The 22,937-nt window shown below is 48.5% G+C and overlaps 1 protein-coding gene across 3 annotated transcripts in view; it reads left to right on the top strand.

Moving 5' to 3' along the window:
- Positions 1-22,937, top strand: part of VPS8 (VPS8 subunit of CORVET complex) — a 66,514-nt gene that overhangs the window by 41,637 nt on the left and 1,940 nt on the right. For 2 of the 3 annotated variants that reach the window (XM_059855140.1, XM_059855139.1), the window contains exons 35-43: positions 1,937-2,078; positions 2,692-2,781; positions 3,204-3,246; positions 4,011-4,114; positions 5,142-5,220; positions 6,488-6,570; positions 12,462-12,542; positions 13,858-14,027; positions 14,590-14,758. In XM_059855140.1, coding sequence (XP_059711123.1) covers positions 1,937-2,078; positions 2,692-2,781; positions 3,204-3,246; positions 4,011-4,114; positions 5,142-5,220; positions 6,488-6,570; positions 12,462-12,542; positions 13,858-14,027; positions 14,590-14,758 — 961 coding nt within the window. The remainder of the gene's footprint in view (positions 1-1,936; positions 2,079-2,691; positions 2,782-3,203; positions 3,247-4,010; positions 4,115-5,141; positions 5,221-6,487; positions 6,571-12,461; positions 12,543-13,857; positions 14,028-14,589; positions 14,759-22,937) is intronic. The other variant, XM_059855141.1, reaches the window with a different exon arrangement.

Raw genomic sequence — 22,937 nt, 5'->3', positions numbered from 1 at the left:
ATTTCCATTTTAAACTGTAGAGCTTTTTCCTCTAAAAAACCCCAACACAGTGGAGCATTGTCTGTTGGCATTTGTGTTTATGTATTATACCAACAATATTAACTTTTTTAGCAACACAGTGTTCTGGGTTTATAAATGTAGTAACAGACTCCTAAACCATGAGGGTTTTTCCCAAGGGCTCTCCTCTGTGCCCAGCTGCCTGTGACACTTGCAGGGCTCCCTTGTGCCAGGTTTCATGAGGAACCAGTGCTTCTCTCTTGCTTTTTGGAAAGACTATGGCAGAGGAGACATTGGTTATGGTTATATTGGAGTGACAATAATCCCTGTAGCTGAAGAGGACCTGCAAGTCTCAGGATTGTCAATTAGTTTTAGAAATTATCAAAATCTGGCTTTCTTTCCATTGTTTCTTCTCTGCATTTCTTGATGAAATAAATGGCTGAGGGAAGAGTGAGCTTGCTCATGGAATCATGAACACTTGGTGCCAGAGTTATTTCCAGACTTGAAGTTTGTTCTCATGCTATAGGTGCATGACTTGCTATTTTTCCTGTCTTGGCAGACAAGATCATTTTAGATAGTGTTTTATTTTAGTCTGCCCACAGAAACAGGAGAGCACTCACCCCCCTTGCAGGCACTGGGGCACTTTACAGGGTGTTTGTTGTGGGAGGAGTGGATGGTGATTGCAGAGTTCAGGGTTCTTGTTTGGTCCTTCAGGGTCCACTCTTTGCTGTCAGAACACAATAGTTTGGGCACAGTTTTTGTGGAGTTGTGCTCATACTTTGCACACTGTGATCAGTACACGGGTGAGGCTTTTGTTTCTGGGCATGTTGCATTTATAGTCATTGAAATCACAGTAAGCTGCTCTCTTAGCAGAGCTTCTCTCTCACAGCATTCTCCTGGCTTTCTGAATAGTAGTATGCCTTTTGTAACTCCTGGGAAATAGAGGGTATTGGATATGAGACCTTTTCCATCCCATGGCTGTAGGATTTGCACACTAACAGATCTCCTCTTGCTTAGGAATTTGTGTTCAGAAAGGTAATAAAACTCAATATATACACCCTGATTCTTTTCCTTTCCTAGCAGGAGCTTCAGCAGAAGCCCCTGTTTTGTAGCCAGGATAAACTTCCACTGTTTCTCTGTGCAATGCACCAGTCCTGGAACTGCCATGGGAAGTGTAATATGCAGTGGCAGGGAGCTGCTGTTCATTTAAGGGTTGCAGGTGCTGTATCTGGCTCCAGGGAAGCCTCTTCCTTTCCCTTCTCACTCTGAAGTCCCCTCCTTCACGTTGCTCTTTTTAAAACCAAGATCAGTAGGAAACTGTCAGGACAAAGGGACGTGGGCACTGCTCACAGTTCTGTTCTCTCTTCTGTTTCTGCACATGAGGAGTTTGCTTAATAATGAGCCCAGGGGTTGGAAAATGGGGATCTTTCTCTAAAGAAGTAAGAGTTCCTTTCTCAGTGAGGTATATCAAAGGGATGAAACATTAAAATGTGGTAAAGGAAGTCAAAGAAGAATTTCAGGAACAATAAGCAAAAAGCAACACATGCAGAGCAGTTGTGTAGGACACAGACAATTAGGATCTGAACAGAGCACTCAGACCATAAGGTTTCATTGAGGAAATGAGGCTAATTCTTTGTGCCTCTTTGCCATGGAGTTGCTGGAGATGGGTCTGTGCTGGTCTCTTTCTTCACGGGGGTCTTTGAGAGTTTAATTTGTACTGAGGCATCAGGAGGATATGTTGTGGAACAAATTAAATGGCTGCTGAGAGACCTCCAGCACCAGTAACTAGTAGAAGTAGCATAATTTTCCTCTTAAAACCAGATTTTTTAACTTCAGCATTAGGGATAAAAGAGCGCTCAATTGAATAAGAAACTCTTCTTCCCAGCCACATTTCTGGGCTAGAATTTGATTTTAGTCTCTTGTGCCTGTTTTATTCCAGAGAAGGCATTAACCAAGACCTGCTACACCTCCCACCCTGTATCACTGAGCAGTTCATCGAGCTGCTCTGTCAGTACAGCCCAGACCAGGTTTTGGAGACACTCAAAGTTCTGGAATACTGCAGACTGGAGGAAACCATCCAGGTAGGAAAGAGATGTGTGATGACAGGGGCCATGGGATGCATTCAAATCAGCTCCTACCCCTTTAAACTGCTGTAAAGATACTTTACTCTAGGCTTGGATTAGTTCCTGGATGCTCTTCCAATCTGTTTCTAGCACTCTCTGTCCCTCTGAGCTGCTAAACTGCTCTGCTGCAGCACAGGTGGATATATTTAATAGACCAACACTGAGTTGGGTCTCAGGGCTAATAAGAAAGGGCTGTTAGTGCTCTGAGGCTGCTGAGAAACTGCAGAGTAGAGGGTGGCTGTGTTGCTGCTAATTAATCATGTTGGGGGTATATGAAATCACAAGCCTGGGGTTTTTGGAAAGCAGTGCTGCCAAAATCTGCCTTGTGCTGGGAGAGCAACTGTTCCTTCTCTGTATGGACATTGTACCAGTAATTTTTGAGAGCTGGTGGTGGCAATAGTGCAAACTGAGAAATAAAAGGAGATGCAGGAGAGCTGCACAGCCTGGGTGAAGTGCCTGTGAGCGCAGGCACTCCCAGCCCTGGCCATCTTCTTGGCATTGTCTTGTGGATAAACAAACACTGGCAGCTTTCTTCAGACAGACATTTACCTTTTTTTTCCTTTCAACTCAGATAACCCAAAAACATCAGCTCCATGAGGCTTCCTCATATTTACTAGAGAAGAAGGGGGATATCCATGGTGCCTTTTTGGTTATGCTTGAGGTACAGTACTCCCAAATCCTGAATGTGGCATTGTTGCCATGCTATCAGTGTGGTGGCCTGTGCTCAGTTTGGATGTTGTCCTTGTTCCTCAATTTGTTTCCCACTAGAATCCATGGAAGTATTTGCCTCCTGTTAAATACCAATAAATTGAAGGTGTCTGCATACTCAGACAAAGATTTTTCTGACAAATCTTCAAACATTTAGAAGATACTAGATGCTGAAATTTGTTTTTCATAGCCAAAAATCATCTTTCACTCCTGCTTTCCTTTCCATACTTGTGAAGACGTTTATGCCATGTTAATTGTGCTGGGGAGGAAAATGGGGGCAAGCCTGTGTAACCACACCTTTGAGAAACATTTCTATCAGGATTCTTGGGATTAAACTCCCAAGTTGACTGTTCTGTGTCCTCTCTTTTGTTTCAGCGATTGCAGAGCAAGTTGCTGGTGCTTACTCAAGATGATGAAAGTAAGACTGAGTTAAATTCCATTTTCTGTTAAAAACAGACAGATAAACAGAAAAATGTCAAGTGCTTGTGTCTGACACCTGGTATAATGAGATTGTTTCAGGCTTCTAGGCATTGTAGTGACACTGTTCATGTGGAAGCTATTTGGATGACACTCCCTCACTCTGGTGTTCTTATCTTGGTGGAGACCTCAAACACTGTGAGGGATGGTTTGTGTGTGTCTGTGTGGTGTCAGCTTTTCCCATTGGAGCTGGTCCTCTCACTGGCTTACCAAACACATTTCCCACGTCAGAATCCATTCAGACTCATTACTGAGATTGAGCTGGCATTATATGGGAATATGATGGGAGACAGCTGGGAGTAGCTTTTTTGAAAGGAAATTTCTCAGATATATAAATAAGAATGTTCTGCCCACAGAAAATGAGTGTATGCACAGATGTGCTGTTCACTAGCCCAAGGACTCATGGGCACCTAATTAAATGCAGTGCCCATAGTTGTTACTTAATTGTATCCTAAACCACAGCTAAGATCTTCCTTATTTGATTAAATGAAATGTTCTACATGCCCAGTTTATTGTGCTATTCAGGAAAAGTGCCAAAAATCAGAACTTGTCTTTATAATGTAGTTGCTGACAGTACTGAGCAGATTTGAGATGAACAGCATTATTTTATTTTGCAGAATGATTGACAGTTAACTTATCTAATGGGAGTTAACTTGTCTAACAGTTCTTATGATGGTAATTTGCTTTTCCCCCCCTGACACTTAGGCTCAGCTGAACCCTCCTTGCTAGAAAATATTGAAGATACTTTAATGAAAACAATTGCTCTTTGCCAGAGGAATTCACACAGTTTAGACCAGCAACAGCGAGAGGTAAGGTAGTCAAAAATGTGTCACCAGAATCAACCAATGCCTCTGGGTGTCCTGAGGCTTTGCCTCAAATGGCTCTTGCTCTCCACATCCACTGGGTACTGGTATGTCCAGGCAGTCACTGTGTGCCTCTCCTTGTGGTCTCCCTGTGGAGCTTCAGGGTTTGGAGCCATAAAAGTGAAATCCTCACTCATGAGGGTGAAGCACAAAGCAAAGTTCATGTCAGAGGGAGAAGGGGATGAGACCCACGGCCTTTCCCCTTTTCCAGCTCCAGATGGAAGCTGGGCACAATGTCAGTCAGACACTGCAGAGGCACTGTGAGCTCTGAGCCAGCTTCCTGGTGGCACAAAGCTGCTGCAGAGCTGTTCACAGCCCCTGAACTGAGTGTCAGCTCTAAGGGGGGAGGCAATGCAGCTGCCTTGAGCTCTTGCAGAGGGAGCTGGCTTTGCCTGTCCCCTCAGACTGAGGCTGTGTTTCCATTTTGCCCATGTCAGTGACACAAAGGCATCTTTAGTCCTAAGATTCTGCATAATTTACGTAATTTCTGAACTCAGAACAGAGAATGTTGTTCCCATGCCTGAGGAGGTGGCATGCCTGAAAGTCAAGAACTCTGATTTCTTCACAAGCACTGCCCAGTGTGAGAGGTGACCTTCTCAATTTCTTCCCTGCAATTGTGTCATTCTACAACAGATAGGAAGAGAATTTAGATGTCTCTTTCCATTTGGGATCCATTTGCTGTGCTACCCATTCTGTGAGCTGTCTCTACCCTGGAGAGTTTGCCTGTCACATGGGGAAGTAGTTGTGGATTGAATAAAGCAAGCACAGACCGTTGTCACCCTTGCAGTGAAGTGCTTTGCTCTGAGGGTACTTTACCATGTTTCAGCTCTGTCCCACAGCAGGCATCAGAAATGCAGTTCTGTTCTCAGAATGTGGAAGTGAGTTTTGGCCAGTGGCCTCTGACATTGCTCACAGCTTGTTTTTAGCACTGCCCTGTTCTTACTGGTTCTCTGCTCACATTCCACGATTCCAGGCCCTCTGGTTTCCCCTGCTCGAGGCCATGATGTCCCCACAGAAATCCTCTGGCTCGTCGCAGTGTCCACACTCTGAATGTGAGTACTTTGGCATTTGTGACCCCAAGAAAAAGCTGTGCGATGGATGAATAGAAATTGTTTTGTTACACTGTTCCTAAATATTCTGCTCCCTGACTGACAGGAGTTTGGGTTGGGTGCTTGCTAGGCTGCAGCTGTCAGGTGGATGGGGTTTTTTAAATTTATTGTGTCCTGTGTGGAAGAAGCAGCCTACCACAGGCTGTGCTAATAAGTTGGTTGCATTGAGGGGGGTCCCTGAAGGAGCCAAGGTGTTCAATGTGTACAAAGGCTCTGTATGTTGCAGTCAGCACTTGAGGAGCTCCTGAGGTAATACACTGTCCTTGTGCATGCCCAGCCCTTTTGTGCACCTCTGCCTGCACCTGTCTGCCATGTATAAAATCAGTGGGACTTGAGTACACCAGCCAAATTCTCTATTCCACTTCTGAGTCAGCAGCACACCTTGAACAGCAGCCTCCTTTTGTGGGTGAGATAAGAGGAGCTAAAAAGGGGCTTAGATGCTTTGGTCTTGGCACTCCCCAGCAGGGAAGGATGTGGAGCTGCTGGAGCGAGCCTGGGGGAGGCACCAAGGTGACCAGAGGGATGGAGCAGCCCTGCTGGGAGGAAAGGCTGAGAGAGTTGGGTTAGATGGGATTTTGGGAAGAAATTGTTCCCTGTGAGGGAGGTGAGGACCTGGCACAGGGTGCCCAGAGAAGCTGTGTCTGCCCCATCCCTGGAAGTGTCCAAGGCTAGGTTGGATGGGGCTTGGAGGAGCCTGAAGTAGTGGAATGTGTCCCTGCCCATGGCAGGCAATGGGACTGAGTGAGCTTTAAGGTCCATTCCAACCCAAACTACTCTGTGGTTCTCTGAATAATGTTTTTTGCTCCATCCCAGACTCATGCTGAGAATCCAACAACAAGTTTCATGCAAAGATCAGTGCTGGGAGGTTTTAGACTCTGTGGGCCATAACACAGGCAAGGATCCAAACTGAAATTTGGTAGCAATAGGAAAAGTGAATGGTGGTGTTACCAAGTAAGTGAAAATGTGGGTGTTTACTGCAGGGAGTGTGGAAGGGAATGCAGAGATATTGTGGGATCAAAGCCTTGTAAACACCCTTTATACTGCAAAAAGCTGTTGTGTGCTTAGTGCAGTACGTGCAGGAGAAAAAAAAATAAAAGCTATTTTCAAACTAGAAACCATGACCTGAAATAAAACTCTATCTGTAAGACTGATCTCTCTTTACTCCTGGAATCCTAATGAACTGCTGTGGCTGTTATGTTTGACATTCCAGCTTTGAAGAGTTTGACAATGCAAGTGCTGAACAACATGGCTGCATTTATTGCTCTGCCCTCAATCCTGCAGAGGATTCTCCAGGTGAGTTCCTGAAGGGAAGGAGCTTTCACCAAGCTGTGCCCCTGGGTTACTGGGAAAAGGTGTTCCCAGGTTGTTGGGGATGAGATCAGATCTTGTCTGTTCAGTGTTTCACTAAAAGTTCTGTTGGTGAAACATAAGGTGTAAAAGCTGATAGAGTTACCTGGGGGAGACATGTGGGACCACACAGACCTGTGAGAAGGTAATTGAGGTAATTCCTGCAAACCAAATAAAATAGTCCCTCAAAGGTTGCAGTTACTTGGAACTGAAACTTGGCAGGTTCAAGGGCAAAGCCACAATGCATTTCCCAAAACTTGGCACTAAATTTGTTGAAAACCTTTCAGTGAAAGCTCTGGGATGGACAGTTGTGAAGACACTACAGCAAAGTGTATAGGCTTTGCAGAAAGATCATGATTGGGCCCAAAATATTATTGATGGTGCAATATTATTTTAGAGATGCAATTAGTGAGTAGCAAACTTGCAGAAGAGCTGATTTTAAACAGAACCTTGGGTTAAATGATCACAGGCAACTTCAAAATGTTAAAACAGATGAAAGCTGATGTTGGGATTTAAAAATAAACCTTGAGAAATGCAGAAAAGGAATTAGAAGGATTGTCTGTGTTGTGGAGTGGAATGATTGAAAGGTTGAGACAGTGTTGAAACGCTGTTCAGGGTTGCTGTTCCAGGTGAGAGAGGAAAAGGCCTTACAGCTTCACAGGGTGCACACACACCTCTAGCAACCTCTTGGTTTGATCTTAATGTTACACCCAGTCTTGGATTTTGAACCAACTCCTAAGATAGCAAAGCATGTTACAAGAGAGTGGATAAAAAGTGTGTTCAAATGAAATGTGATTTTATCAAAGGAAGTGTTAAGGAAACCTAATGGCTCTTCAATAACTTATTTAGTCTACTTTTAGCTGAGGTTTTGGTATAATTTCCTGTTGGGCCTTGTTTGATGTTTAATGTAGGCAGGAAAGGATGGAGAAGCTGTGAGTGAATGGGAGGCTGCCAGGGAGGGGAGGCTTCCCTGCTTGTGCTGAGAACTGCCAGGATAGGGTGGGAGTCAAAGCAGTGACCACACTGATAACACAGCTGGGAGGTGTGACAGTGTGGAGGAAGATCCTGTTCTCCTTTGGGATGAAGGGAGAGTCTTGTTGATGGCAATCTTCACATATTTCATTCTATTTCTGTTCTGATGGACTCTTCTAGTAGCAATAGAAAATCCCTTCCAGGGGCTGGCACTTATGTCCTGGAGGCAGCAGGGGAGGGAAATGTTTTGTCTGTTGTAGAGGGAAGTGGTTGGTGTGGTGGCTCTGCTGGGGAGGCTGAGGGGATGCTTCACCAGGTGAGGTGCTTTACTGAGGACAGAAATGGGTCAGGCATCACTGAGAGCAGCATGTGCAGCTCTGGTCACTGGGTTTGGAGGCAGGGGGGAACTGCTCCTGCTCGTTCCACCTCCCTGGACAGCCTGACAAATTCAGTCTGACTAAAGAGAGATTTGGAAAGGCAAGTTTTTTGAACAACTAGAGCAAAAAATGATGACTTCTTAAGATGCAGAGAAAAGGACTGAATTCCAGGTAAATAACATTAGTATCAGAAGTTCATAAAATGGGGCAGTTGGTACCTTGTAGTTGAAAAACAGAAAAAAACAGGTGTAGGAAAAATAACATCATCAAGATCAAGAAAAGATCCTAGGGAAGGGGAGATGGTGTTGATATAAAGGATCTCTAAGTTGACTTTGCCTCTTTGCCACTTACTCTTCTATTGATTTCACTCACACCCATGCCTTTGCCAGCCCCTGAGGTGTGTGGAGTGATGTGACCTGGATTGTTTGTGGGCAGCAGAGAGTGTGAGCCCCTCGCTGCATCCTGGGGATCCTCTGACAGATGCCAACAGCTCAGCTGTGTCCTTCAGAAATTGCTGGCTGGTTTCACCTAGGAAGATTTTCACCTCTGAAGCTTACTTAAGCCTCTCCCAACTTCTTATCCTCCTCATTAGGAGATGGCTCTTCTGAGGGCTTGCCTGTGCTGAGTCTCACCAGTCTGCTGCCTTCACTGCTTGGCACCTCCTGTGGGAACAGTGTCCTTTGTTACAAGACAGACCCTTCATTGAACCCTGTGCTCTTGTCCTTAACCCCCAGATTTCCATTCACTCTGCCTTGCCACCAGCCCTTTTTCCTGGGTTCCTGGCATTGCCCTGCTCCAGCTCACTGTTGCCTATGGGTTTGTGGCTGTATTTTGTTAAACTTTTGCTCGAGGGTGTCTGTGGGAGGTTTCTGTGAAGTTTATTTGGATGCACAGCTTGGCCCTGGGAAGAACATTGCTTTGAGTCCAGCTGGGAAGCTGGTGTCAGGATGGTGATGAGCAGGTCTTACTCTGTGGCCTTGTCATGAGTGCCCAGCTCAAATGTTCAGACATTCTGAACTCTGGCCCTGCTGGGGATCAGGAAGAAAACTCCCTTGGAGCCAGGCAGCAGAGAGCACTGAAGTTTTTGCTTTCCAGTCATCTGCTTCCTTGGGTTATCTGGGAATGCCATTTAAGTGCCCTGCAGGGAAGAATCACAACATGGTGCTTTCCCAGACAGGAAGATCCCTGTGTTGTTAGCCCTGGCTGGGTGTTCCTTTTGCAGAGCTGTGTAGTTGCTCTTTGAAGCCATGCAAAATTCTAAACCCTGGTGCCAAACCCTCTGCCTTGGCTCTGAGCTCTGTGCAGGGCACATAGATGTGTTACTGATGTGCCACCTGAACTGTGACCACAAGGAAATATTGAAACCAGCCTTTCTGGGCCCTGGGGTGCATACAGCCTTTCCTAAGCCCTCCAAATATTTTGGTGAAACGCAGAATTACAAGTGGTGCTTGTCTGACAGGGCCCTCAAATGCTGTTTCAGCAGAGCTCAAGGTTTGTGACAGGGCATTTATGTGCTGGAGCTGCAGGCTGGGAGGTGGCACAGCTGCCCAGGAGTTCACTGGGGGTTTTGTGGGAAGGTGGATAACATCAGTAAACTGAGGTAGATTATCTTGCCTTCTCTGAAAAGGAATTAGAGTATTCCAATTTTAGCAGACTGTTTTTCTTCCTCTTCTGGGCTTAAGTGCTTACAGATTATACCTTATGCAAATGTTAATTTTGCAACCAAAGTGTTTGGCCAAAGGGCACCTTGCAGGGGCTGAGGCCAGACCTGCAGCTTCCCAGAGAGGACACAGGCTTCTGGCACCTGCCCGTCCCAGCCCCTGGGCTCAGTGTTATCCAACCGAAGTCATGTGAAATAACAATTGATAGATTTGCTCCTGCTCATGCTTTATCATGCTGGGGAGTGACTTATTAACTGGGAAGTCTGAACCCACCCGCATTAGGAGAGATACCAGAGGAATCCTCTTGAGCATTAAGAAAAATTCCATGTTATTAAGGATGTGAGTGCTCTCTGAAGAGGGCTGAGAGGTTGAGTGTTAATTCCCTTACAAAGCTGTAATCCTTCATGAATGTTTTGTAAGCAGATGCAGCTGATGTCTTCTACAAAATGGAGAACTGGAGAAGCCAGAAATGTAAAAGCTACCAGTAGGGACCCCAAAGAGGGGTAAAGAATGATTGTCTAAAAACTGTCCCAGAGTGGAAGCAGAAAGATTCAGAAAGCTTCTCGTTATATTTTTTCTACTCCTGCTTAGGGCTTTGGCTGTTTTTTCTTCCTAGTTTGGGAGATCAGCGCTGGGATTAGCTGTGTGTGGAGTGGTTGCTCTGGGCCCTTGCAGAGGGGAGAAGCTGGAGTGATTGTGTCTGCAGAGTGCATTTATTAGCACTGGTGGCAAAGCAAGTGCTCTTTCCTGGACCCAGGAAGAAATGGGAAGTGGAAGAGACAGAGGTGGCTGAAAGAGCTGCGTGAGCACCTCTGGGCTCTGTGTGGGGCCCTGCCAGCTCTTCCCATCTGTTTGGTGGTGGCAGCCCAGGGCAGCCAGTTTGGCTCTGGCTCCTTGTGCTGATGCCATGCAGGCTGCTGGGATCTGTTCCTGCTTGGTGCAGTGCCTGTTCCACTGCATGGGATGGCACATCCATGTCTGGAGTATGCCTGAATTCCAACCTGAGACCAGTTTTATAAGGTGGAATTAATGAAAGATATTCCTCCATAAAACTAATTGATCCCACGAGGCTTTTCTGGCTGGAAGTTCTGTGGGGTGTGAAGCTGCAATTTAGCAGCATTAGAACTGTCTGAAGAAGTGACCTGGGAGCTGTGGGTGTGATGCTGGGGGCAGGCAGGCAGCTCCAGCCCATCCCATTGGATGGCTCCAGCAGGGAGTGGCCATGGACTCACTGCTGGCACGGGGCTGCCAGGCTCAGGGTGAGGCTTGGCCAGACCATGGGCCTCCTCTGGAAGGAAGAAAATCCATTTTCTTTCCAGCTACCTTTATTTTTAAAGATCATCAAGGATCACTTGAGGAAAAGACAACAACTGAAAGCCCTCAGACTTTCAGTTCTCCCTCTGCAAAGCTGCAGGTGGGTCTTTATTCTTCCCTCTTCTTCACATCTCTTCTTCTGCTCTGTGTCCAGACAGGAAACCAATGGCTTTGAAAATCTCCACTTGTAGCTTAGGAAGTTTGAGGTGCTGTATGGAAATTGTGGGATTGGGACAGTTTGTGAGTGACCTGTTGGCCATCTACTTGAGGGCTTTAGAAGAGGAGCTGCTGCCTGCCTGCCTGACTGCTCTGTGCTCTGGGTCACATTGCTGCTCTCTGGAAATCCCACTGCCTCCATGATCCCTGCAGTGCAATGCACTTCCTGTGCTGTGCTGTTCATCCAGCAGAAAAGGAGCCTGTGCAGCACATCCAGCTCTTCATGCTTCCTCCACATGCTCCAAATCCACAGCTGGTTTGGACTCAGTGCTGTTACTGAGGCTGCTTTTATTTGGGTTTGAACATTGGTGTTTCTGCCTGTCACACTGCTCATGAGGGCTGTTGTTCAAGAGTTCCTCGACTTGCTTGCTGTTCTGTCTTGCAGTGTAGCTCCCATGCTGTTTTAGTTGTCTTTGTCACCTGGCTTTGTCACTCCCAATTCTTCTTGCCCAGTCCCAGCATGGAATCAGCCTTGCTTCTACTCCTTCTCTCATTCATCTTATCCAGAGTTTGTTTATCCCACTGCTCTTCCTGTTTCTGTTGTGTCCCCACCATTTTTCTACTTTCTGGGGTTGTTTCCTTTTCACATCTTGCTGTTCTGTTTTTGCCAATGCCCTGCCCCTTCCAGCAGACAGCTTCTCTCAGCTTCCTGCACAAAGTGATGCTTCAGGAGGTGCCAGGCTGGGTGGGCAGGGCTGTTTGGGCTGGAGGAAGGGGGAGATGCACAGGCTGATGATCTGTACCACAGCCCTGTGCTTGTGCTGCTGGGACATGGCAATGAAGCTGCTCAGGGCTTGTGAAAATCAGCCCTGCAGCACCAGGAGAGCCCCAGGGCCCTGTTCCCCTGTTCCCCTGCCAGCTGGGCCGTGGGCTCAGCAGTGACTGGGGTGTGCTCTTCCAGCCTGCAGATCAGGGGTCTGGGGTGAGTGGGCATGGGGCACCCCTGGCTGGGCAAGAGCACGGGGCATGGCAGGGCTGGGAGCTGGCTGGCCGTGCTGTTCCCTTCAGTATTCCTCAAATGTACTCTGCAGTCAGCTCCTGCAGCTCCTGAATGGAGTTTCCAGTTGTAACCCAGGCACACTAATTTGCAATGATGTTATCTACTGAGTTTTGCTAATTACTGATTTTTCCCATCAGTGTGTGGGATCATTCTGCTGTCCCTGTGTATGTGCAGTATATTTAACTCTGCAGTCATAGCTTCCATTTGCAGTTCCAATCCAGAGGACAAAAAGACCTAAGAAGAATCAGAATGGTCATATCCTGTGATTCAACTGCAGCTTTGCCTTTCTTCATACAGGATCCAGTTTATGGAAAAGGGAAACTTGGAGAAATTCAAGGGCTTGTCCTGGGAATGCTGGACACTTTTAACTATGAACAAGTAAGTTGCCTGTGTTTTTGTTCTCTCCACCACTGCATGCAGCATCATTTTGGCTGCCTGGCCTACTGCTCTCTCTCTTATTTGTCATTTCTGTCTGCAGGGCAAAGTCAATGGGCATGTGAGTGATTTCTGTGTCATTGGGGGATGGGGAAGGAGTTTGGTTTGCTCACAGATTGCAAGTAAAGGGACTGACAGGTACATGGTGAACACCTCTGCAGCTCAGTTCTGTGTTAAATGTACCAGAAGGATAAACATCTGCTTTTTCTCCAGCTCATCCTGCAGTTAGGGATTCAAAGGCACAAAGCTGATATGTTTTGTCTTTCTATGCAGTTTTAAATAACAGGTTTTTAAATTAGACTCTTTTGACACTTCCAAGTGATAATGCTGCACTTCCTTTGTGTCCTGGTGAGATTTTCTCTTCATCTCAGTCCTGCTTTTCTCAGTCCAGTCCCAAATCCCAGGCAGTCTCCACACTTGAGCAGTTTTCTGAAACTGCTTTCCCCCTAAACAGGATGCACGGTGTTTCTCCAAGCCCCTCACCCTGCTCACGTGGCAGAGCCATCCCAGCTCTGCTCAGGGCCCCGGCAGCCAGTGCAGAAACACAGTGGGAAATTGCTTTGCTGTGCAGGCTGAACACCAGGAACCTTTATCTGGGTTTGGGTTCTTGCAGAAGGCCTGGGCAGCTTCTGCCCCTGTCCCTGCCTGGCAGCTCTGGGACAGGCTGTGTGCCCAGCTGGGATCCTGTGGTGCTGCTTTTGCAGCTGCTGCTGTGGAGCAGGGATGAATCAGGGGCAGAGCCCCTGTGCCTGAGAGAAGCTTGCTGCTGGAAACTCTGGGTGGTTCTTTGGGCTCTTTGAAAATGAGCATCCATTGGGAAGGACAAGCAGATGAGCAGTTCAGGGTTTTTTTTAAAGACTTTAATTGCCATAGTGCATTTGAGCTTTGATTTTTATTAGCACATTTCTCCTAAAATGGGGATCTAAGCAGTAGCTTGCTAGGTAGAAGGGGAAAAAAAAAGGAGGTTTGATGTGGAAGATGACAAAATGAGCCTGCCATGCCTCTGTTAATGCTCTTGGGCAAAAGTCAATACAGGACTTGTCTATTTGAGAGTGCAGAGGAATTGCTCCATTAACGTGTGATGAAAGGATAAGTGTTTTGAGGTCGGGGATAGAAAGCATAAGAGAAATGATTTTATTGGGCTGTTTCTGCTCTTAGTGAGCTGCTAAGCAGCTTGTTCTGAAGAACTGGTTGGCAGGGAGTTTCTGCAGTCTGGAGGTGACAGACTGACCTGCTCTCTGTGCTGTCTTCCACGCAGACCCTGCTAGAGACAACCACGAGCCTTTTAAACCACGATCTCCACTGGTCCCTGTGTAACCTGAGAGCCTCTGTCACCAGAGGCCTTACCCCAAAGCAGGATTACTGCTGCATCTGTCTCCAGCAGTACAAAAGGAGGCAAGAAACTGCTGATGAAATCATTGTTTTCAGGTAAAGTTAAGGGGTGGGGTTGCAGCTGTGATTGTGTTAATAGTTTTAAAAGGGGAATCAAATTCTGCCGGCTGGTTTTCCTGAGTAATGATCTGTATTCCTGGGAGCACACCTCCCTGCTGCCTTGCACTGTGAGAGGCTGGCTAATCACACCCATCAGAGGCTGCTTTGCATGCAGCCAGCTCTGCCAGGCCCAGGAGCTGGCTGTCAGTTTTCTGTCCCCTCTCCCAGCAGTGTGCTTTGGGCACTGCAGCATCCTGGGCTCGTTTGTGTATTTGTACATCTGGGACCTGCCACAGCCCTGGCATCTCCCGTGTGCTGTCTGTGCCCAGGTGTCTGTAAAATAAGGTGAAATCATTGTTACCTTGGTGTTACAGTCTGTAGCTGTATCAGCAAATGGGCATCCAGTGTTGACTGTGAGTCTGGAAATCAGCAGGAGGGTGAGGAAACACTGCTGATTCCCAGATACAGCCTTTGCCCACTGGGCAGCCCCTTGGCCCCCACTGGGCAGGGCTCAGAAGGTGCTGCCCTGCTGCCCAGCTCTGACTTGCTCTCTTCCCAGCTGTGGCCACTTGTACCACTCGCTGTGCCTGCTGAGTAAGGAGTGTGGGGTGGTCACCAAGGGCCTCATGAGGTGGATGTGCTACAAATGCAACTCCAGCAACAAGGGAGGGAAGCTGAGTGAGAACTTCTCGGAGCTGAAGAAAGGGACTGCAGCCTCCCTGGCACAGGTAAGTTTTGTGAGGTGGCTTCTTGTCAGGTAAACTTTCATCATCATTTTGTTCTCTGTCTGTCTGTGCTTCCAAGCAAAACTCTGAGCAGTACCTGTCAAACACTCTCAGCAGCTAACTGGTCACTTTCCTAAATGCCAGTTTATTTTGGTAGGGGTACAGCTCTGGAAGTCAAGGAGATTTGTTCATCCAGAAGGTCTAGAAGCTGGAGTGAGGGGCAGCTGGATGCTTGCAGCTGGTTGTGTGGACAATTCCTGTCAAATTATTTTTAGGTGTGTTTTATATAAATCTTAGATTGAAAGCTGGCACATTCCTTGTTGCTGGATTGTGGGGCCTGTGTTCCACCTTCCTAGCAGATAATCTGGCTCTGGATAAAAGTCTGGGATTGATTTGACTCACTAAGTGCTTGCACTGTATTTTAAGAAGCTTGAGTGTAACCAAGATTGATGCAGCTGGATTTGGGTGAGAGAACAGAGAATTAATTTGTATTTATTGTCAGTATTTGTGCACTGAAAGTTTCATCATCCCTAAATCAAACTGAAGTACAGCCTCAAATATGCACAGAGATGTCTTTTTCCTGGGCTGGTGCTGTGGATGGCAAGCCCCCATGGCAGGTGGTTTGTTGGGTTCTCTTAAGGGATGTTGCATGTGGGCAGCTGAGCTCTGCTGCTCCACCTTCCAGTGGCCCCTGGGTGAGGATTTGTTCCCAAGTGCCTCGGGGTGCTTTGTGCTTGTCACTGTATGGATGTGCACATGTCCTGCAACCAAAATAATTCAATCTTGGAGTATGTTTTTATAGTAGTACTTTGGTTTTGTTGGAGCAGATGATTTCAATTCCTGCCAAACTCATCCCGATCAAAAGCTGGCTAAGGGCCTGAGTCAGCTGCTGTCAGCTGCTGCACTCACAGGAGAGCCTTCCTGCTTGGGGGAGATGTGGGGAAAGGGAATCTTGCAGGCCTGTGTGGAGCACCAGGCAGTCTCTGCAGTCAGGCTGTGTTAGTCTTTGATTTGGTGACAGCAGCAAAGCTTTTCCAGGAGCTTGGAAATGCAGTGTGGTCCAACCAGGCTGAGCAGTGTGCGTGTCCTGTCCTGTCCTGTCCTGCCACAGTGGGATGTGGGCACTGCATCTAAGGCTGGGAAAGTTCAGCAGCCCCACATCTCACCCTGTGCACTCCTGCCCCAAAGGAGTGAGCATAAATGGGGGTGAGAGGCTGGGGTGTAGTTTAAAAACTGAAGGCAGAATTACCTACTAAAACTGCATTCAGCATTCGAGTGCCTGACACTTGATTCCAGTGCTTTATAATTGGGTTATCCCTGGCTTTCTCTAGGGCAGTCAGTCAGGGAGCCCCTCTCACTCCCCTTTGACATCAGTCTGACTTACCCTGTAGAGAAAGAAGGGGAAATGCTCCACATGCCATGGCAGTGCTTGGGGTAAGGAGGAGAAGATGCTTCCTTTTATTTAACTGATGAAAGTGAAGGGCTGGCTGGGACTCAGGGCCTGAAGGGAGATGTGGAGAGACTGGATGGGGAAGAGGACTTACAGCTTGGATCATGTAGTGCTAGCTGGAGAGTGTCCATCCCAGGCCATCCCACTGCAGGATGGTGCCCTGCTGCTGCTGTTTCCCTGCTGCTGTCACATGCTCTTGGCAGGGAAGTCATGGCTTCCTGCACACACACAGCCTGGCCCAGGCTCAGCAGAGCCCCAGCACTGCTCAGACCCCCAGCTCCTCCTCCCTGTGTCCCAGATCCTCTCCAAGTCTGGGCTGTTCCTCACATATCCAAATGACAATATATAACTGTTGTACTCACATGTGATCAGACTGTTATGCAGTCACATCTTAAAAAAGCTGAGTGTATTTGGGCTTGGCAATGGAGTGGAGAATCTCCAGCTCCTGCAGGAAATCTGTTTGCTGAGCAGTCACTGCTCAGCAGCATTAATTAACCCTGGGAGGTAAGGATTCCTCTGACCTGGCCTGGGCTGAGTTTCAGAGTAGACTTTCTGTGCTGGGGCAATGCTGGGAATGCAAACTGGGGGACATGGGGCTTCTCTGTGTCCTCTCTTGACTCTGCTGGCCCCAGTCAGACCCAGAGCTCTGGGCTGGACAACTGCTCTGGCTCCACAGCTGGTGTTTGTGAGCAGGAAATCCTGAGTGAGGTCCTGCTAACATCATTGTGTTTCCAGCCCTGCCCTCCTGAGAGTCAGATCTGGGGCTTCCAGGCCCTTCTGCACAGAGATCTCTGGGGGAGGGTGTTTCCCTGAGGCCCCTTTGAAGACCCTGCAAGCTTAGTTCCTCTCTTGGCAAAATCTAATATGGTGATCTTCAGCTGAGGTATTTATTTTCTTTAGGAAGCCTTGAATTAGGAGTAGAGTCGTACTGAGAAATGCCACTGAGCATCTGGAGTGCATTTCACAGCACTAATTCTGCCCTGCCCAGGCAAAGGCTGTCACTTTGAATCCTGCAGTGTGGCTGAGATGTGTATGTGAAACGACAGCCCATCAGACAGGGCTTCCTCTGCCCCTGTGCTCTGTGTGTGATGCTGGGGCCAGTCCCTGAAACTGGGGAGGTGGAGAGGTGCCACAAGCCAGCACTGACCCATTATGGGATCAGTGACAGTGTGGATTTAAGTGGAACCTGGCTGGGAAGAGGGCTTGGCATGCTCTGCCCCAGCCAAGGGGAGCAGAAAGAAAGGCACAGGGGATTTTCTTTTCCTCTGGTTCTACTACCAGAAGTTTGTGCTTTCTGTTACCCCTGAGCCTCACTGCTTTCCCAAGGGTAATCCTCTGGGGCTGGATGATATCTGTCCTGCCCTCTCTACCTTGGAGCATCCCCTAAATGAGAGTTAAAAGAAATGGGAGCTTGTTTTCATGGTGGGTCCCTAATCCATTTGCAGAGCTGTGTGTGTGTTGTGGTGTGTGTGGGGGATGAGGGCTCAGCAGCTGGGCCACTGCCCCAATACCTGCAGGAAAGGCTCTGGATGCCTCAGCCACTGATTCCCAAAACTCATTTGCCTCATTTCAGTGAGCACATGTTCTCCATTTATTCTGCCAGCTTATGCACTGGGGATCAGGGAGAGGAGGAGTCTTGGCTCCTGGGCCCTAAGCCCTGCCACGAACCCCTGAGCTGCCATGCTCTGGTTATTCCGTGGCCGAGCAGTTCTGAGCATGCTGCTGTTGGAGCTGTCCAGATGGCAGATATGTTTTATTCAGGAGTTTAATCCTGTCAAGTCACGCCAGGATGGACAATGGACTTGATCCATAGTTAATCCAGTTTGTCAGGCTCTACCTTTGGGCTCTGTCCTGCAGTTTTCCCATGTCCCTCCCTATGACAGCCTTCTGGAGCCTTTGAATGTGTGAGGGGCTGGTGCCACATCCCTCATGTGACCCTAAAGGTCCCTCTGCACCATGTGCTTTCTCTTGGGCAATAGTGAAGGTTTAGGTTGGGTTTTTTCACCAAAATTTACTTTGGAGCTTGACAGATGTTACATGACCTCCATCCTCAGGAGACAGAGCTGGTGTTACTCTTTTCAGGGTAACAGTTATTAACTTGTAGTAACTTGTAATCAGTTATTAACTTGTCTCCAGCAGTTCAAAAAAAAACTTCCAAGAGGTTTGTAACTTTGAAGATATTCAGATGTGATCCCCCCAGTAACACCATAGAGATAATTAGTGTTCTGCACAGTTACAAGAATGGACATTATCTCCTCTGTGGAGAATGTTCCCATGTACAGATTGACTGAGCAGATATCCAGTCCTTTGGCTTTGGAGGTGGATTCCTTCACTTCAGCAGTGCACAGAAAATCCATGTGAGGAAGGAACTGGAGACACAGAACATCTCTGATTGCTTGTAATGGAAACAAAAGCTATCTAGTAAGAAGAATACTGAGTGCAGGTGTGGGTAGAGGAGGACTGGCACCAAAGCTAAAACTGCAAACCATACAAATTGAAAAAGACTGATTTGAAAACCAGAATTATCCTGTAACAGCTTTTAAATCAAAATTGACTATTTTCTTGAGCTTCTCATGCTGGGGGAGGTGGGTGAGTTTTGTTGTTTTGTGGGGATTTTTGGAGAAATATCAGAGCAAATTGTAATTGTGTCCCCTGGCCTTCCTTCAGAGCAATCTGCAGCTTGGCAGAATGGTCCTTCCACTGCCTACAGTCCAAAGTCTGGCCCTGTGGGGTCTGTGAGACACTGACAGGGGGCAGAGAGAGCCGATCCCAAACTGTCTGGAGCCAGGAGCAGTGAGACCAGGATTACCTGGGGAAGGGTCATGGCCTGGTTAAGAGCAAAGATGGCAAAACTGCAGTGGGGAATCTCAGCTTGACTTTACCTCTCAATTTCTAAGAAACTATTCCTACAGTCTGATGAAAATTTCCTCCCTTTTAATAAAACATTCCAGTCTGAGAGGATGTGTAGAACAGACTCATTGAAATGCAGCTGCTGGGCTGCAGTAACCTGTGGATGTTCCCATAAACTGCAGCAGTCCCTGTTGGCAGTGATTCTGTGAGCTGAGCTGGTGCCCTACAGCCCAGGGTGTGTCCATCAGGATCCAGCCAGGGGAGGGCAGGAGGTCACTGTGCCTCCACAGAGGGGCTGGGAGCAGGGACATGTCCCAGGGGAGCTGTTCTCAGGCTGGGCTGGTTGCTGCTGCAAGGGGGATGGCTGTTCCCCTCTGTGATTCCAAGCTGAGAAATAACCAACTGGCCCAAGGCTGAGGGTGCAGCTGACCCCTGACTGATGTTCCTCTGAAGGAGGGGAGTGAAATAAAGGCAAGGCAAAGCTTTGGCTGTTTGTAGTCCCTTGATGGGAGGGTAGGAGAGGGACTGTGCCAGTGGTGCTGCCTGTAGCCAGGGTGCAGGAGCTGTTCTGGATGGTGCCTTTCAGGAAAGAAGGGGAGCATCAGTGTCTGGCAAGCCCCATCAGTGGGAAGCTGCAGTTCCCATGATCCCCTTGCAGCCCGTGGCACAAGGACAGCAATGTTGTGTGCTCTGTGTGTGACTTGGGCAGCTGCAGCTGAGCTCCTGGGGCCAGAGCTGGGCATATTCTGATTCTCCCAGACACACAGCAGTGCCAGGGGACGGGAAACAGAGGTGTTCCCATGGGTTTTCTGTAAGGTTTGGGCTCACATTACCAATTAGCCTCTGGCAGGAGAGGTCACCAACCCTTACACAAGTAGGATTTCTTCCCTCTTCTGTGTGTCTTTTGCATAGGACTTGAGGGAATGGCTGGAGCTTTGTCAGGGTGGGGTTAGGCTGGATATCAGGAAAAGGTTCTTCCCCAGAGGGTGATGGGGCACTGAGCAGTTCAACAGCTTCTTGGCTCATCTCTAGAAAAATAATTCTCTGCATGGAGCCTCTGAATTCTCAGGTGCTGAGCTGAGCCCAAGGACAGGCCTGTTGGGTGCCACCTTTCACATTTAATCCATGTGCTGCTATGCATCCCTCCGAGCCTGCTGGAGGAGAAATGAACCCCCTGTCTGCTGGGCCATGGTGTCCAGGGAGGATGTGTGGGGGTTGTGTTTGTCTAACTCTGAGCAGTGTTATTGCTCCTTTGGCCGAAGGCATCAGTAGAAGTCCAAGGGAATATCCCAGCAGGACCTGGTGTAGGCAGGAGCAGCCACCCAGAGCCTGAGTGGGAGCACAAGGATGTGCCTGTGTGCTCCCTGTCTAACACAGACAGTGCCCTCCTCTCCTGTTACTGCAGTCTCACGTGGCTGCAGCAGTGACTGCCAGAGCACAAACAGACCTGTGCCCTCCCAGGCCCTGAGTGGGAGGTTTGCTCCTCAAGTTCAGCTGGAAACAAGAGACATCTGCCTTTCCCCTGGTGCTGCCAGGGCTGTGTGACAGCCTGCCTGTGCTGGGGAGGCTGCTCTGCCCTGGGCACTTGGGGCTGCTGGCTGCCTCTGACAGGGAGCAGGCAGGGCTCACCTGCTGCCAGGCACTGGCCCCTGTGCGCTAGCACAGGTGGGTTCTGGAGGCTCTGGGACTGTCCCTGGGCAGGGGCTCTGCAGAGCTCAGCAGCAGCAGCAGATCACTGCTGTTCTCAGAGGGGTGTCCTGAGGTTTCCCTGAAGTTCCTTAACAGCTCTGTAATGTCACTGTCATTGCAGTGACTTTGGCTCCCAGCCTGCCTTGCTGTCTCTCTGGTTGGTCATTCTGGGTTCCTGGGAGTACCCTAGAAGCTGCAGGGCCTTATCTGACAGAAGAGAGGCAGATCTACTTTAACATCAATTGGCTGGGTTTTCATTAGAGCCCTGAATTTGGGAACCTGTTTATAAGGCTGATGAGCCATGGTGAAGCAGGGGAGGAGGGCCAAGGGTGGGCTTGGTGTCCATTGCCTGCGGGCTCAGCTCTGTAAATGGAATGTCGGGGGTGGGGGGGGGGGGGGGTGTGCCTTTGTTCCTTAGAATCCCAAAACCTTCCCCAGGACTTGTGGCTGCTTTTCTCTGTCTTAAGGGAGCAGCCCTGGGGCAGTGGGATGCTCTGAAGCTCTAACTGATGCAGCAATACCTTGTGTGGAAGGAATGGCTGAGGGGCAGCTCTGGGATGGGTCTCTTGGCGTGACTGTGGATGGTGCCTCCGCTCAAACTGTTGGAATCTGCTTTGCTTAAGCACTGGAATTTGTAGCTGTTAAATTAAAGATAATTGCAAGCTTGGGAGGGCTGTGTGGTGACTACCAGAGGGGGTGGAATACGTGCAAGAGAAACATGCAATAGAAATTAGCATTAGTGGTGGGATCTAGGAGAGCTGGGAAATGAAAAAAGCCTTTTCCCTTCCTCCTGGCCGAGATCCTCAGGAGATGAACCTGTCTGGGGTTCTGTGTCTTGTCTGAGGCCTTTCCCAGGCGGTGTGGGGGTGTGGCTGGAAATGGGCTGGAGGTGCTGAAGGGTCCACCTCAGAGGTGGCCAGCCCTGGAGACAGAGGCTGTGCTGTGGGGTGAGCCCAGCACCTTCCACTGACACCTGAGTGCTTCTGCTGGACCCCGGGAGCCTCCCGTGGCTCCTGAAGGGAAACATGCCTTTAGTGACACGGTTAAAAAGGAAAAGGCCTGACAGCAGTTGTTTCCATGACAACAGAAAGAATTGCCTGCAATATTTCAGCTCATCAGCCTGGGAACAGCCTGATTGATAGTTATGTACGTGTGGTAGGGAGAGAGCAGGAGAGGGGTGAGGCCAATTATATTGCATTTTCCTTGTCTTTGAATGCTTGTGGCCACAGCAACTGTGGAGGGCAGTTTTTCCTTGCTTTTTTGTGGTTTTCAAGTGAGGGTGACCTGTGCGTCCCTGGGAAGCACCGGTGCAACATGCTGGCTGTGAGTCCCTGACCTTCCCTGTCCCAGGCTCAAAGCCTGTGCCAGGTGTGCAGGGAATGGGGGCATCTGGCTCCCTGACTGGCAAATAGTTATTTACACCACAGAGAATATCCTGGAGGAGAAGGAGAGATCTTGGCAAATGTTTCCAGCATAAGCGATCTGCACTTGGGACATTCCTCTCTTCCCAGACTAACGATCAAAGGCAAGACATGTGTGGGTTTTGGGATGGTCTCAGAACTATCCAGGCTTCAGGAAACCCATGGGGGGCTCAGTGCATCTCCCATTGCCAAAGAGCTTAAAATCAATGCAGCTTCAGTCGGTACCCACTGGCAGGATTGTAGCATTTTTGGTTAGTAGCTCCTGGAAGATGTATTTTGGAGAAGATATTTGAATGTTCCCTTAAAAATAAATCCCCAGAGACAACAGATGCCAGCCTGCTGCTCATGAGGGAGGCTGTTCTCCTGGCTCCTCTTGGGGTTTCTTGATGATGCTTTTGCTTTGCAATATGAGCAGAAACATTCAAAATAGAAACATTGTGGCATGATAAATGGAACAAACCTACAAGAATCTGTGATGCTTTGTCATCTCTCCCTGAGACATGTAAATGGTGCCATTTACAGCAGTTTTAGTGTGTGCCACCCTCTCTGCCTTAGTGCTCTTGGTGCAGTTCTGGGCCCTCTCTTTGCCCTCAGCTGCAGCTGCCCCTCACTGCAGGGGGACACTTGGCCTTGTACCCCACAGCTGGGCAGGGCCACTGCCTCGGGGACGTGACTCACCTTGACTCATTTCCCAGCTTTCAGTGTGTAATACCCCACTAGAGAACAAGAGACAGGACCTCATGATGCCATTACAGGATGCCAGCAGTTGTTA

Source organism: Haemorhous mexicanus, chromosome 10 (genome assembly GCF_027477595.1).
Source record: "Haemorhous mexicanus isolate bHaeMex1 chromosome 10, bHaeMex1.pri, whole genome shotgun sequence".
NCBI classification, from domain to species: domain Eukaryota; kingdom Metazoa; phylum Chordata; class Aves; order Passeriformes; family Fringillidae; genus Haemorhous; species Haemorhous mexicanus.
Note: the sequence above shows the minus strand (reverse complement) of the source record. Positions and strands in the feature narration are given on the sequence as shown.